At 40.9% G+C, this 17,856-nt stretch overlaps 1 protein-coding gene across 5 annotated transcripts; it reads right to left on the reverse strand.

Annotated features, from left to right (window-relative positions):
- Window positions 1-252: 252 nt before the first annotated feature.
- LOC140104005 (rab GDP dissociation inhibitor alpha-like) lies at window positions 253-17,712 on the reverse strand. Of its 5 annotated transcripts, none has more exons than XM_072127330.1 (11): window positions 17,617-17,712; window positions 11,494-11,601; window positions 7,375-7,471; window positions 6,614-6,748; window positions 6,328-6,526; window positions 4,903-5,034; window positions 4,636-4,735; window positions 3,723-3,894; window positions 3,409-3,553; window positions 830-884; window positions 253-453 (listed from the first exon to the last, which is right to left on the reverse strand). In XM_072127330.1, the coding sequence occupies exons 2-11, from the start codon at window positions 11,578-11,580 to the stop codon at window positions 301-303; spliced, it is 1,275 nt and encodes a 424-aa protein (XP_071983431.1). In that variant the 5' UTR covers window positions 11,581-11,601; window positions 17,617-17,712; the 3' UTR covers window positions 253-300. The 5 variants fall into 5 exon arrangements, with proteins under 5 accessions (XP_071983431.1, XP_071983432.1, XP_071983428.1 ...); XM_072127331.1 differs by lacking the exon at window positions 17,617-17,712 and adding an exon at window positions 17,526-17,548; XM_072127327.1 differs by lacking the exon at window positions 17,617-17,712 and adding an exon at window positions 14,343-14,510.
- Between the last annotated feature and the right edge of the window lie 144 nt (window positions 17,713-17,856).

Raw genomic sequence — 17,856 nt, forward strand, 5'->3', positions numbered from 1 at the left:
AAGAAGATTCCCACAATCACAGTGCCCCTGGTTTGTCATGATGGATTTGATTATATATGTCCTTTAAACTTTTTGTTCATTATTATGCTAATAAAAGTTTTTTAAAATGCAAATATAGAATGATTTAATAAGCAGACGTATGACACATGGCGGCGGGTAAACTATGTACAAAACTCAGTCGTGAATCTGTCCCAGCAAGCGAAAAAAAAATCATCGTCCGAGAAGTTGAAATAATAACAATAAAGGCAGTGAAAAAAGAAATGACAAATATTAATCTTCAGACTGAGATTTAACACGATGTCACACTCCGTCCTGTCTGTCCGTGTCGGAAACTGCGCACCACATGTCTTTGAAGTTCAAGGCGGCGCCAGTCATCCTATGGAAGATGTCCCTTATGTCATCGCAGGTCGTCTCGAAGTGAGTGGTGGCATCATAGGATCGAGAGATGAAAATCTGAGAAAAGATTGAATGGGATCAGGTTAGTAGTGCCCTCAGTGACCTCTACAGGATCACTATTAGTATTCCGCAGTGCTGCACAGAGCTTGTCAGATCAGTCCCTGTCCCCATGTGGCTCACAATCTAATCACCCTACCAGTATGTTTTGGAGTGTGGGAGGAAACAGGAGGACCCAGAGGAAACCCACGTAAACACAGAGAGAACATACAGACTATTTGCAGATGTTGACCCTGGATGGAACTTGTACCCAGGTCCACAGTGCTGCAAGGCTATAGTGCTAACCACTAAGCCACCGTGTTGCCCAATGGTTATGCAATGAGTCATCATATAGGGGCCCTGACAACCCCTTTAAGATACAGTTCTGATCTCTCACCTGGTTTTTCGTTCCGTCATGTTTCGGGATATACTGGTCACTGATGGACACAAACCTGTAAAAAAAAAAATAGACAATATTTATTGGTAGATTTGGAAATTTTTTTCACCTCTGATTGGATTATAATGGAATTGCATGAAGTTCAATGGTATAAAATATTGCACAGGATAGAGGATAAGTGTCTAATGGGTGTATGCTAGGCCCTGTACCCCAGATCATGAGAAATGGGGACCCATAGGGTTCTCTAAAGGGCTCTATGCAAATGGGGCACTAATGTGTATGCACTCCATTCACATTTACTAATGCAGACATGTCAGGAGAGGTGAGGGTTATTCTTTAAAGGGAACCAAAATCAAAAATGATTTTACCACGGACATGCATAAATCCAGGCACCCTGACTGTGGTAATTTTATATTTATCATCCATGGCCTCCTTCCATCTAGGATAAAATTATAGTGGTGTGTTACCAGCATCCCTCCAGGCTGTAACTTCACAGGATGTTACACTGTGCAGGAGCACTTCCCTCCATCCCACTATGTGAAATTATCGCAGGCGGAGTGTGGTGGGCAAGACAGTGTAACAGCCATGAAGCTGTAGCACGGAGGGGGTCTGGTAACGCCACCAGAGTTCAGTTTGACTTATTAGCATAATTATAAAATTTGACTTTAGAAGGAAGGAGGTCTTGGATGACAAATAGAAGAAGTGACAGTCACGGTGCCTGGATCTATGAGTAAGTGTCCCTGGTTTATCAGGATGGTAGATTTCCTTTAAGGGATATGTAAACTTGACAGCCGCAGACGATCTATGGATGTAAATGTCTCAGCATGTTCTCAATAATGGAGACATACAGCCGTCAAGGGGACCAGATTATTTCTGTTCGTCCTTGCTTCTCTATTTGAACATGACAGTCTCTTCTTGGAATGGCTGATAACAGAGAACAATAGACTGCATTGAATTGCAGCTATTTCAGACCATTGAAATCTATTGCCTTCTTTTCAGGAAAATTGGTCCCAGGATCGTGGCTTTGAAGTGTCACACCCTGCTTCTTCCAAAACCAGAGGGTGTCAGAGTATTCCTGCTCGGTGTTCACAGCTCACCCCAGGCTCGGTGACTCATTCCCGCTCTACTTCCTGGATTCCAGTGAAGTTCTAGGAAATTTTCTGCCCACACGTATTTCATGAGTACAAATAAAAATCTTAAAGGTTTTATGAGATAAAAAAAAGGGTGTTATCCCTTGTTAAACAGCGCCACCTATGTCTGGAGGCAGGGCTTGGTATTGAATGACAGCTTAAATCATTGTATAAATGACAGTCTAGCGCCATTAAAAAAAAAGTTTTTGACCTTTACTTTATCTTTCGCCATTGAAAGTCTGTGAACTGACCCTCAACTATTCCCAGACACAAAGCGGATAGACGCAAGCGAGATAACGCTCGGCAAAAGTTCACTTTGCAGAACACAACTTGTGGAGGCACATAGGCACATTGGGGCACATTTACTTACCCGGTCTGGAGGAGATCCAGAAAGTGCATTGTCCGACGACAATGCACTCAATAAGATCGTGCGCCCGATATCCTTCATGTGTCTCTTCCCCGCTCAGGTCCACAGGAGTTCACCATCTTCCTCCCAGTGCATGTAAGTGCATGGCTTGCTACACAATTTTTAAGTTAAATCCCGCGGTTTGTCCGAATCCGTTGGATCGTCCGACTGCCCGCCCCCTGATTTCAGCCGCATGAAAGCCATCGCGATTGCGACTAAATCCGATCGCGTTCGACACAATCGCATGCTAAATACCGGTCCCAGCGGCGCGATCCTCGAGAAACGTCGTAAAACCCACAGAAATGCGGCCCATGAAAAGGGTCGTGCAAGGACTGTGGATAGCTGATAGATCTAAAATTGTTGAGGGGCCAGTCACAAGAACCCCCCCCCCCCGACACGAGGGGTAAGACCATGTGCCACCTGCCTTGAGCATAGGTAATAGATTTTTGTTGCCTAGGACAAACCTTCTGGACTCCAGCCTGATACATTTTAGCTGCACTGACACATTGGGGCTCATTTACTAAGGGTCGCGTGCTGCTCACTTTTGTTGGACTGTTCACCTTTTTCGGGGATTACCTGGCTTGCACAATATCCAAGAAGTGTCTGCGCTTGGGCTGTGTCACACGGGATGCGACGGCTTCCCTGCAACACAAAACGGGGGGGTGCGTCGGATGATACGATTGATGCGGACTGAGCGCGGGATTTAAGTTTTAAATGAATGCACCTCAAAAAAGATGGTGAACTCTGTCGGATCTGAGCAGGGAAGCGACACATGTAGGATATCGGGAGCGCGATCTTAGTGAATCGCAGCACAGTGCATTATACACGGACAATGCACTTTTGGTAAACTCCAGCGGCCAGGTATGTATGTATATGTGCCCCATTGTAGCAAACAGAACAAGATATATGTCTGTGCTGCTGATGCGTTTAGGACAAAAAAGATCATGGACACTTAATACAACTGAAGCTAATCCAATATGGTCCCCAAAACATAGGCAATGCCCTCTGCCTCCCCCTGCCCCAGACTCATTGGTCCAACTTACTTCTGATCCACGGGCTCCAGTAGTTCCAGGGCTGGATGGATTTCACTCTCTGGATTCTCAGTTTCTACCGTTGTGCTAATAATAGCAACATATTTCCCATCTGATGCCACACAGTGTGAACAGGACACCATGCACACGTAGATATCTGAGCAGGAAGAATACAAGATAGATTGCATTTAGTGCCTGCGTATATCTCCTATGGTGTATACATGTCCTAGGCAGAACTATGCATCTCCATGGTTACAGACTACAACACTGTGTGCAGTCTGATCTTACAGTCAGGTTGGAAAAGTGCTCATGACCTTTAATTTTACCTGATTTTCTGTTGACTTGCGTCTGGGGAATTATGATTTGGCAAGATGTGCATTCATTGGTGTTCCTGATTGGATGGCTGAGGATGCAGATGACTCTTATCACTTGTCCAACTTTCTTAACTTGATCGGGGACGTAGCTGGGGTCACAGATTAACTGTTTGCAGTGTGCGATCTGCAAAATAATAATAATAATCTTTATATAGCGCCATCAAATTCCATAGCGGTACCACACAAGGGGTAAATTATAGTTAGGGCATAAGGAGGAGCAGTCAAATATGAAATCAGAAATAAAATCTGCTTTAAATGTAAAACACTATTATTAGGACTATTAAAGAACTGAAGGGCCTGCCACATCTCACGTAATTAACAGGTTATGAAATACAATAGAACAATGCGGCCCACACCCATCACCTGCCAGCACATGCATGAAACCAGACTACAGGGATTCTGCCAAGATATCCAAATCTACATCTACCAAAATCTTTTTCCATTATTTTGCTAAAGTTAAGGTGGGCTCTAGACAGTTTTTCTGATTCTGACAAGGTGGTCTCTAGACAGAATCAGTCTCCTTCCCCTTCTGACAACTTCTGGTGGGTGGACTCTAGACATAATCAGTTTCCACTTCCTGTCTGACAAATACTTGAGGTGGGATCTATACAGAATCAGTCTCCTTCCCCATCTAGCATCAGCTGAGCAGGGGAGGGGCACTGTATAGAATCAGTCGCCCTTCCTGTCTGACAACTACTTGAGGTAGGCTCTAGACATAATCAGTCTCCTTCCCCCTCTGACAGCAGCTGGGGGAGGGCTCTGGATAGAATCAGTCTCCTGCCCCTGCTGACATCTGACAATATAGCCTTTAGTGCCGTGAGCTGGCCTTGTATAGTGGATAAATAAGAGGTGAGGAACTACTTACCTCTCCCTCTGACTTGATTCCAACCACTTTCCCCTTCTCCATCAATATCTCGTCCACAGGTTTATTGATCATATAAATCCCACCGTACAAAGCGCTCAGTCTAAGGGGATAGAGGAGACCCAGAGAGATGAGCACAGGTTTAGATTCCACCTTGAACACAACATATGAACAAACCCATAGGAAAAATGCTGATGTCATCACATTTTGATGACTGTAGAACCTACTTATACATTAACGATATACCTCGGTTCTGGGCAGTAACCTCACCTGGCAAACCCTTGTGGCAGCTCTCCGAGCCCATACAGGGGGTAGAGATAAGGACTTTTGCTATACTTCGCCAGGGACTCACAGTACAGCTTGATTCGATTTATGGTCTCCAGACATGGCTGATCCAAGTAGCTGCAGAGAAGAAGCAAATCACCTAGTTTACTAATAGCATTAACCATTAGAAAATATCTCTCCACAAACAAAAAAGCTGCTGCTGCCACTAGGGGGCGCTTACTGTATACTGTTAGAATATTTACATTAACATAACTGATGCTCCCAATAATAGTACAAATATTATGATGTGGTTTCACAGCACAGGCGGTTCCCTTACTTAAGGACACCCGACCTACAGACGACCCCTAGTTAAAGACGGATCCCTCTGCCCCCTATGACCTCTGGTGAAGTTTCTGGATGTTACTATAGTCCTAGATTGCAATAATAAGTTGGTTGGTGTCTGTAATGAAGATTTATTCATAATCCTTGGTCCTATTACAGCACAAAAATTTGAAACTCCAATTGGCATTGGGGCACCAAAAAAATTTGTCTAGAACTACAATGATAAAATATACAGTTTCGACTTACATACAAATTCAACTTAAGAAAAAACCTATAGACCCTATCTTGTACGTAACCTGGGGACTGCCTGTACTAACTGATGTTCTAATTGATTCTATGACTAACCTAAAAAGAACCTGTCAGCAGGTGTGACCATGTAGACTGAAGCCTGTGTTATCTATTGTCCCTGGAGAGATGTGTAATTAGATCTCTGTGTATGTTGTTAGTAGCAGCTGAACTGTGAACTATGGATTTATATTCCAGGATGCTAGCTTTTCCAAGAACTCTGGAGATGGGTTCTAACACTGCTGTGCTCTGTGCAGCCAGTTTTATGTACTGCTCCTGAAGAGATGTGTAACCATACCTTTGAGTGTGTTGTTAGTAGCAGCAGGACTGTGAAATATGGATTTATATTCCAATATTGTAATAGCTTGAAGTATGCTGGGGTGTATCCTCACACTGCTGTGCTCTAAGCTCTCTGCTCTGAACTGATCCACTGCTCTTCCTTCTGTAGCAAACTTCTAGTTGAATACTATAGGAGTCAGTCACATAGGAGAGGGATGGTGGAGATGGCTCAATGCAGAGAGCAGTGTGAGCAGTGATATTCCCTGTGGCTGGACAACCACCAATCTTATATAGTCCATTCAGTGCTGACAGTATCAGTCTTTTGACTGACACATCCCCATGGGAAAGGGGAGTGTAAGTGTGTGTCTCCAGGAGGAATAACAGAGGAATAACGCTGAGTTCTAATTTTAAAAAAAGGTAAAACTACAGGTTGTTCCTATAAAGTTTCACCTTTTTTAAAAAATTAGAACCAATCACAACCAATTCTCTTTTATACAAATTGCCTTTAAGACCACTTCTACCTACTCATCCGTCCTGTACAACGCCACCGCATGCCCGGTAAATGCCATCACGTCCGGTCCAAGATCAAATTTCCTGTAAACCTCTCGCATGCTCATTTTCCTGGGATCTATATCATGGTGAGTCTTGACATCGTGTTCATTGAAATTTAAGACAAATAGTAAGAATTTACGGAAACGCCTCTTTTCAAACATCCCCATTAAATCTGAAAGCAGAGATAAGGAGACTAAGCATTGGTTTATTACCCAGGAGAAAGTTGAACCTTTGGGTGATGCCAACTGGGTCCCCTTACCAGAGACCAAGGCCTCCTCCTCCGTGCAGGGCACCTTGTGGATCTTCCCGGATTTGTACACATAACTTCCATCCACTACTTTGAAATCCATATATCGGGTGACTTCTGTGTATAACAACATCTTCACCAGCTGACCTAACAGAGGCAGAGATAGAGGGAGTTGTGTATAAAAACTGGAATTTAAAGTGTTGAAGTGTTTAAAGCGTCTTAAAATTCTGAAAATAACTCAATTAAACCTAATTTGTCTACATTATAATGCTTTACAATCCATAGGGGCAGATGAATTGTTCTTTATTGTGATGGTTGACAATAAATCTAAAAAGTCATATTATGGGGCACATTTACTTACCCGGTCCATTCGCGATCCAGCGGCGCGTTCTCTGCTCTGGATTCGGGTCCGGCCGGGATTTATGAAGGTAGTTCTTCCGCCGTCCACCAGGTGGCGCTGCTGCGCTGAAAGTCATCTCATCGCGCCGGAATGCACCACCTCGGACCAGGTGAAGGTAAGCGCTTCCCAAGCGACACTTTTTCGGTTTTTAAATGCGGCGGTTTTTCCGAATACGTCGGGTTTTCGTTCGGCCACGCCCCCCGATTTCCGTCGCGCGCATGCCGGCGCCAATGCGCCACAATCCGATCGCGTGCGCCACAATCCCGGGGCAATTCAGGTACAATCGGCGCAAAACGGAAATATTCGGGTAACACGTCGGGAAAACGCGAATCGGGCCCTTAGTAAATGACCCCCATTGTCTTCCTTTTCCTACCATTGGCCATGAGAAACTTGGGTACAAGATCAACGTTCCATTCTCTTCCTCTGCCCATAGGTTCAGGTGGACCAATCACATTAAACCTTCTATATAGCTGTAAAAAATAGAAAATAGGCACTATAATACTGTCCCCTATGTACAAGAATATAACTACTATAATACTGTCCCCTATGTACAAGAATATAACTACTATAATACTGTCCCCTATGTAAGAGACTATAACTACTATAATACTGGCCCCTATGTACAAGAATATAACTACTATAATACTGCCCTCTATGTACAAGAATATAACTACTATAATACTGTCCCCTATGTACAAGAATATAACTACTATAATACTGTCCCCTATGTACAAGAATATAACTACTATAATACTGTCCCCCTATGTACAAGAATATAACTACTATAATACTGTCCCCTATGTACAAGAATATAACTACTATACTACTGCCCCCTATGTACAAGAATATAACTACTATAATACTGCCCCCTATGTACAAGAATATAACTTCTATACTACTGCCCCCTATGTACAAGAATATAACTACTATAATACTGCCCTCTATGTACAAGAATATAACTACTATAATACTGCCCCTATGTACAGGAATATAACTACTATAATACTGCCCCCTATGTACAAGTATATAACTACTATAATACTGCCCCCTATGTACAAGAAAATGACTACTATAATACTGCCCCTATGTACAGGAATATAACTACTATAATATTGCCCCCTATGTACAAGAATATAACTACTATAATACTGACCCCCGTGTATAAGAATATAACTACTATAATACTGACCCCTGTGTATAAGAATATAACTACTATAATACTGCTCCTATGTACAAGAATATAACTACTATAATACTGCCCCCTATGTACAGGAATATAACTACTATAATACTGCCCCCTTTGTACAAGAATATAACTACTATAATACTGCCTCCTATGTACAAAAATATAACTACTATAATCCTGCCCCCCTATGTACAGGAATATAACTACTATAATACTGCCCCCTATGTACAAGAATATAACTACTATAATACTGCCCCCTATGTACAAGAATATAACTACTATAATACTGCCCTCTATGTACAAGAATATAACTACTATAATACTGTCCCCTATGTACAAGAATATAACTACTATACTACTGCCCCCTATGTACAAGAATATAACTACTATAATACTGCCCCCTATGTACAAGAATATAACTTCTATACTACTGCCCCCTATGTACAAGAATATAACTACTATAATACTGCCCTCTATGCACAAGAATATAACTACTATAATACTTCCCCCTATGTACAAGAATATAACTACTATAATACTGCCCCCTATGTACAAGAATATAACTACTATAATACTGTCCCCTATGTACAAGAATATAACTACTATAATACTGCCCCATATGTACAAGAAAATGACTACTATAATACTGCCCCTATGCACAGGAATATAACTACTATAATACTGCCCCCTATGTACAGGAATATAACTACTATAATACTGCCCCCTATGTACAAGAATATAACTACTATAATACTGCCCCTATGTACAAGAATATAACTACTATAATACTGCCCCTGTGTATAAGAATATAACTACTATAATACTGCCCCCTATGTACAGGAATATAACTACTACAATACTGCCCCCTATGTACAAGAATATAACTACTATAATACTGCCCCTATGTACAGGAATATAACTACTATAATACTGCCCCCTATGTACAAGAATATAACTACTATAATACTGCCCCTATGTACAAGAATATAACTACTATAATACTGCCCCTGTGTATAAGAATATAACTACTATAATACTGCCCCCTATGTACAGGAATATAACTACTATAATACTGCCCCCTATGTACAAGAATATAACTACTATAATACTGCCCCTATGTACAGGAATATAACTACTATAATACTGCCCCCTATGTACAAGAATATAACTACTATAATACTGCCCCCTATGTACAAGAATATAACTACTATAATACTGCCCCTGTGTATAAGAATATAACTACTATAATACTGACCCCTGTGTATAAGAATATAACTCCTATAATTAGAAATATTAAGTTTCTGGTAGTGTTACCTCCTCCAGGGGTGTGATTGATGCCCCTGTGTATAAGAATATAACTACTATAATACTACCCCCTATGTACAGGAATATAACTACTACAATACTGCCCCCTATGTACAAGAATATAACTACTATAATACTGCCCCCTATGTACAGGAATATAACTACTATAATACTGCCCCCTATGTACAAGACTATAACTACTATAATACTGCCCCTATGTACAGGAATATAACTACTATAATACTGCCCCCTATGTACAGGAATATAACTACTATAATACTGCCCCCTATGTACAAGAATATAACTACTATAATACTGCCCCCTATGTACAGGAATATAACTACTATAATACTTCCCCCTATGTACAAGAATATAACTACTACAATACTGCCCCCTATGTACAGGAATATAACTACTATAATACTGACCCCTGTGTATAAGAATATAACTACTATAATACTGCTCCTATGTACAAGAATATAACTACTATAATACTGCCCCCTATGTACAAGAATATAACTACTATAATACTGCCCCCTATGTACAAGAATATAACTACTATAATACTGCCCCCTATGTACAAGAATATAACTACTATAATACTGCCCTCTATGTACAAGAATATAACTACTATAATACTGTCCCCTATGTACAAGAATATAACTACTATACTACTGCCCCCTATGTACAAGAATATAACTACTATAATACTGCCCCCTATGTACAAGAATATAACTTCTATACTACTGCCCCCTATGTACAAGAATATAACTACTATAATACTGCCCTCTATGTACAAGAATATAACTACTATAATACTTCCCCCTATGTACAAGAATATAACTACTATAATACTGCCCCCTATGTACAAGAATATAACTACTATAATACTGTCCCCTATGTACAAGAATATAACTACTATAATACTGCCCCATATGTACAAGAAAATGACTACTATAATACTGCCCCTATGCACAGGAATGTAACTACTATAATACTGCCCCCTATGTACAGGAATATAACTACTATAATACTGCCCCCTATGTACAAGAATATAACTACTATAATACTGCCCCTATGTACAAGAATATAACTACTATAATACTGCCCCTGTGTATAAGAATATAACTACTATAATACTGCCCCCTATGTACAGGAATATAACTACTACAATACTGCCCCCTATGTACAAGAATATAACTACTATAATACTGCCCCCTATGTACAGGAATATAACTACTATAATACTGCCCCCTATGTACAAGAATATAACTACTATAATACTGCCCCTATGTACAGGAATATAACTACTATAATACTGCCCCCTATGTACAAGAATATAACTACTATAATACTGCCCCCTATGTACAAGAATATAACTACTATAATACTGCCCCTGTGTATAAGAATATAACTACTATAATACTGACCCCTGTGTATAAGAATATAACTCCTATAATTAGAAATATTAAGTTTCTGGTAGTGTTACCTCCTCCAGGGGTGTGATTGATGCCCCGGTGTATAAGAATATAACTACTATAATACTGCCCCCTATGTACAGGAATATAACTACTACAATACTGCCCCCTATGTACAAGAATATAACTACTATAATACTGCCCCCTATGTACAGGAATATAACTACTATAATACTGCCCCCTATGTACAAGACTATAACTACTATAATACTGCCCCTATGTACAGGAATATAACTACTATAATACTGCCCCCTATGTACAGGAATATAACTACTATAATACTGCCCCCTATGTACAAGAATATAACTACTATAATACTGCCCCTATGTACAGGAATATAACTACTATAATACTGCCCCCTATGTACAAGAATATAACTACTATAATACTGCCCCCTATGTACAAGAATATAACTACTATAATACTGCCCCTGTGTATAAGAATATAACTACTATAATACTGACCCCTGTGTATAAGAATATAACTCCTATAATTAGAAATATTAAGTTTCTGGTAGTGTTACCTCCTCCAGGGGTGTGATTGATGCACTTTCTCCTCCGTAGTAATTATTGCGATCTATGTGTAGAACCCTTTTCCCATTCACAGACATTATCCCGGACAACACACATTCCTATAGATGAGATAGGAAAGTAAGTAATAAAGTGCTTTATTCTTTTTACTAGCTGTAAGTACACTTCTGCATCACTCGGCTTTCCTACAGATATTATAATTTGTGTGACTATATTTTCACTACACTTAGATTTTGAATGTCATTCCCAGACCTTATGGGAGAAGAGGTCACATGATATGATTTCTAGGGGATAACTGCAATCTGGGGACCTTTAGATTAAAGGGGTTGTCCTATTTATTCTTTCTTTTATTTTTACTGCACTAAAATGACAGCTCTTATAATGTTGTAGTAAGGAATAATGATGAATATTTACTCCACATTTCCCGCAGCCTGCACCGTTGTTGTTGTTGTCATGAAGCAAATAAGGCTAATCCGTCTTCCCTGACATCTTGGATTGATGTATAAGCCTGTGACGGTGTCTGAAATCCCTGAAGCAGATTAACCCTGAGGGCCTCCATGATCTGCCTGTGATGTCACCCACGTGTGTGTGGGGGGGTCCTGCAGGGGTGACCAGGAGATGTGACTGTGTAGGAGGAATGGATGGATATATGATAAACTATACAACTGCAGCGAAAGAAGCATCTAATCTAGGAGAATTGTAAAGGAATATTCTGCTTTAATAAAAATTAAAGGGAACCTACCACCACGATTCTACTGATAAAGGTAGAACAGGTGGTAGGTGGATGTATGGGACGCGAGGATAGCCCTTTTTAGAGCTAATCCCTACATCTTTTAAAAATCTTTAATACCCTAATATGTAAATTTTCTAAAGCGGCTACTGGGGCGTGGAGTAGCCGGACAGCAAGCTACACGTTGCAGCTACTCCACGCCCCAGTAGTCTCTTTTCTCCCCTTACCCTGAAATCTTCGTCAGGCAGCTCCTCGTAGCTGCATGCCCCCATCCAAGAAGCCGGAGCTACTGCGCATGCGCAGTAGCTCCGGCTTCGGAGCAGTGGTCTTTAAAAAGATAGCGGGGACGTGAGAATTAGCTCTAAAAAGGGCTATCCTCACGTCCCATACATCCACCTACCACCCGTTCTACCTTTATAGGTAGAATCATGGTCGTAGGTTCCCTTTAGGCAAATATAATGTTAAAGGGGTGTTCCAGGCTAACAACATTGATAATAAATCCACAGAATAAGAGTTGAATGTCAGATTGGTGGGGGTAAAACAACCTGCACCCTGTTCTCAGCAGCTGATACACAGAGAACAGAACAGGAAGCAGACAGCGCTGTTTTCAGTGTAGTGGTCAGTCCAGGTCACTGCAGATTAACTCCTATTCATTAGAATGGAAGCCACTACACAGAGTAGGGCGCTGTCTGCTTCCTGTTAATTTGTATATCAGATCTGTGGGGGTAAAGTGAGGGCCTATGATCAGGAAAGGCCATAAACATTTTATTTTATAAACCCCCCTTTAATTTAGGCTCTTTGGTGGTTGTCAGGGTTGAGACGATAAAGTTTAAATATTGTATAACCAAAAGTTCTACCACAAAACGACATCATTCTATTATATTTGAGAAGGCCTCAGAGCCTGTCCTTGTCCTCCATAGCAACCAATCAGAGCTCAGCTTTTGTCTCTCCACAGCACTATAAGAAATGAAAGCTGAGCCTTGATTGGTTGTGAAGGGCAACATGGACAATCTTACCATTAGAAACCCTTCATGTTTCTACTTCTTGTCAAATAAAGATCTGGCCTTTTTATCTGTGCTTCAGATGTTTGGGGGAGATTTATAAAACTGTCTAGAAGACACACTGCAGGACAAAACATTTTTGGGCACTTAAAGGAGTTGTCCAGTAACATCAATTACTTGATGTTACTGGACAACCCTTTAACGTTATCCACTGAATAGGGGCTAATTTTCTAACCGGTGGGGGTCCCAGAGGTGGGCCTCCCACATAGCATGATATTGGGGGTCCCCAAATAAATAGAGCAGATGGTTGTGCATGAACTCCTCTGTTCATCTCTATGGGCTGACGGAGATGCTTGAGTGCAGTTCTCGGTCACTTCTATCGGTGCTGTGGACACATCCGTGTTACAGTTATATTTATCCGAGGTACAAGAGACCCCTGTTCTTGTGATCCTTTCTTTTGGAACCCCCACAAATCGGCAAGTTTCCATAGGATAGGGGGTAACTGTATGTTACCGGAATACCTCTTTAGTTTGTGAGACACATCGAGAAAAAGGATTGTCTGACATATACAGTGCTCACTCCCCAAAAAACACATCATAATAACTTCTATAGAGGTTCTGCAGCAGCCGGGCTCTATGTGATGTTATATGGCAATAATCTCCCATGTCCATAAATACAAAAACTACAGGGAATAGGTAAAAGTGGGACAACTTGCTTTGCATCACGTAACATTGACCTAATTTTGTCATCTTGTTATATAAATTCTACATGTGAGGCCACGTGCACAGGGCTGTAATATGGCTCATTGCAAGTTATAGGGAACCATAATATGCCAACCTTACCGAGCTAATGTACCACAATATACCACCAATTTAATTCTGTAGCCTAAAGGAAAAAAAGGTAGCCCGTTTTATGGGATTTCCCCTAGGAACATTGTTTTTAGAGAAGAACTTTGTAATATTGTGCAGTACTGTGCACCATATGGCGGTACATATGGTATAGAAGTATTATATGCCACCTTGCTATTTGAAACCAGAGTAAAAAGCTTCCCAGGATCCAGTTGCTTGTTACAATTTTCCAGTAGATCCTATTGGGGACACAGTTCTCTTACCTTCAGCCCCGTTCCCAGCACAATGACATCATACTCTTCCTCCATGCCAGAGAGATGGGTCTGTTCCTCACATTCGTGGCTACCTGTGTTATTGTATGGGACAGTCTGTTGTACTAAGCTGATCTGCCAGACGCTGATAAGCCGCCAGCTTTCAGACTGTCACTAGCACCAGTGACCCAAAGCCGGGCCTGTAATCCCGATAAATCACACGCATAGGGTGCTGTCCCCTTACAGTGCGCAAATGGAGACCAATTTATTCATAGATTATATATGTTTTATTGTTATGAGACTCGGTTTAATCTAAATTCAATACAGAAAACATAGGATGGATAGTAATTGAAGGGGTATTCCCTTCTTTCAGGACCTACATCTATTGCACAGTATGGTATATCCCTTTAATTGTTGCTGTCAGAACACTGGATACAGTGTTTAATGTGCCGCCTATTCCACCTACCTTCTCCAGCTACAATAACTATGAACAATAGAACATACTCCAAACCTTTCCAAAAAAATTTTCATGCTGTAAAATGACCCCTAAAATATTATTATGTACGATGGAGCAATGGTGCTGAACTCATCCAACAGGCTCCTATATATGTGCAATGCCAAAAGAGCAACCTAGTAAGAAGTCCTATAGAGAGGAGTCAGGGAAGCTCTCCATAGCAACGCTCTATAACTGTGCTCGCCTGAATTTTACAGTGTGAAGGGAAATATCGCCCCCTGCTGATATAAGGAAGAACAAGGGTAAATATATTTATGAGTTGTTTTATTTAACTGAAAACAGTGTTTTTTTGTTACAAAATATTAGAGTAACTATATAGATGTAATAATAAAAAGTCAAGTCACATTGTAAATGCATTACTTATACTATATTATGTTCGAATTATTAGTCACTGTGTACATACATGACATTACTTATCCTGTACTGATCCTGAGTTACATCCTGTATTATACCCCAGAGCTGCACTCACTATTCTGCTGTTGGAGGAGTCACTGTGTACATACATGACATTACTTATCCTGTACTGATCCTGAGTTACATCCTGTATTATACCCCAGAGCTGCACTCACTATTCTGCTGCTGGTTTAGTCACTGTGTACATACATGACATTACTTATCCTGTACTCATCCTGAGTTACATCCTGTATTATACCCCAGAGCTGCACTCACTATTCTGCTGCTGGTGCAGTCACTGTGTACATGCATGACATTACTTATCCTGTACTGATCCTGAGTTACATCCTGTATTATACCCCAGAGCTGCACTCACTATTCTGCTGGTGGAGTCACTGGGGCACATTCAATAAGATTGTGCACCCGATATCCTGTATATGTCGCTTCCCCACTCTGAGTTCACCATCTTTTGTTATCGCGTGCGCCAAAATCCCAGTGCAGACACCTGTTAAATACCTGTGCAAGTTGTGTAATCCCTGAAAAAAGGTGCACAGTCCGACAAAAGTGCACACCGCAACCTTTAGTAAATGAGCTCCACTTTGTACGTACATGACATTACTTATCCTGTACTGATCCTGAGATACATCCTGTATTATACTGCACTCACTATTCTGCTGCTGGTGCAGTCACTGTGTACATACATGACATTACTTATCCTGTACTGATCCTGAGTTACATCCTGTATTATACCCCAGAGCTGCACTCACTATTCTGCTGCTGGTGCAGTCACTGTGTACATACATGAAATTACTTATCCTGTACTGATCCTGAGTTACATCCTGTATTATACCCCAGAGCTGCACTCGCTATTCTGCTGCTGGTGCAGTCACTGTGTACATACATGACATTACTTATCCTGTACTGATCCTGAGTTACATCCTACATTATACTCCAGAGCTGCACTCACTATTCTGCTGCTGGTGCAGTCACTGTGTACATACATGACATTACTTATCCTGTACTGATCCTGAGTTACATCCTGTATTATACCCCAGAGCTGCACTCACTATTCTGCTGCTGGTGCAGTCACTGTGTACATACATGACATTACTTATCCTGTACTGATCCTGAGTTACATCGTGTATTATACTGCAGGGTATTATATGGGTCCACCGGGGGTTGGCCACAAGAAGGGGCATTACTCTATGTGGGGAGCCATTAAGGTTAAATAGTACTATGCTTGAGGGGCAATAGGCGTGACAAAATTTTTGTCCCTTTTTCTTTCCTGGGGGATATGTATTGCCGTGTTGGTCTTTAGTAAAACTGGACTGTTTTAAACTGTGCCAGATTAACCCATTAATGACCTGGCCCTTTGCTTTCATTTCCATTTTTCATTCCCCACCTTCAAAAATCTCTAACTTTTTTAGTTTTACATGTAAAGAGCTCTGTGAGGGCTTGTTTTCTGCATAACAAATTGCGCAAATAACTTTTTCATACTTTGGTGTACGGAGCTGTGGGTGATGTCATTTTTTGCGACTTTTGATGATGTTTTCAATGCTATCATTTTTAGAACTGTACGACCGTTCAATCACTTTTAATTGAATTTTGTAATTTTTTCAAAATGGCAAAAAAGTGTAATTATGGAATTTGGGCGCTATTTTCCGTTAAATGGTTAAACGCAGTGAAGAACAGTTATTATATTTTGATAAACCGGGCATTTTTGGATGCGGCAGTACCTGTTTATGATTTTTACTGTTTATTTATATTTATATCAGTTCTAGGAAAAGGGGGTGATTTGAATTTCTATGTTTTTTATTATAAATTTTTTAAAAACTTTTTTCATTTTTATTATTTTACTGTTAGCACCAAAGACTTACCGGCTATGGAGACGGCTCAGCCCGTGAGCCCTCTCCATGTACCCACACCAGACAAGCACAGGGATTAACACCTTAATGACACGCGCCGTTACGGTGTTAATCCCTGTGCTTGATCTGGTGCAGTATAAAATGGGCGAGTCGTACTCTGCACAACCTATTAGTTGGTGTAGTTTGCTGCTCCACAATATTGAACCTCTCTGGTGCACGGGCTATTTTCTGTTTTAGTTACCGAGCGCACGCCACTTTTTCGGGCGAGAATGTAAAACTGCCTATGAGTTAAAATTATCTAAATAAATGTATTGCACTGCATTTCAGGTAAAAATTACTCCTGTTTTCTGGCATAGACAGACATTTCCCCCATTGTGTACATACATGACATTACTTCTTATGTAGATCAAAACACTATACAACCTTTAGCTGTCTATCTGCTGCCTTGACCTATGTGCTCTGCAATGTATACAGCTCTAAAATAAATCTGCCCATTTCAAAGATGGCGACGCACATGCCTGGAGACCGCTTGTCTAGTACACCAAAGGTTGCAGTTTCGCCAGACATTTTCTTCATAGTACTATACATCTCCATTGCTCTGGGCCCGCTGTCATGGCACTGGAGACAGGAAACAGAGCTCTGTTTGACCTCTAGTGGTTAGAAGAATGGATTACTCTAAGAAATCGGCGTATAAGAACAGATCTGCTCTCTGATTGGAGGAGATAACTGTCATTCATCATGTATGGGCGGACGT

Source organism: Engystomops pustulosus, chromosome 10, assembly GCF_040894005.1.
Source record: "Engystomops pustulosus chromosome 10, aEngPut4.maternal, whole genome shotgun sequence".
Classification (NCBI taxonomy): domain Eukaryota; kingdom Metazoa; phylum Chordata; class Amphibia; order Anura; family Leptodactylidae; genus Engystomops; species Engystomops pustulosus.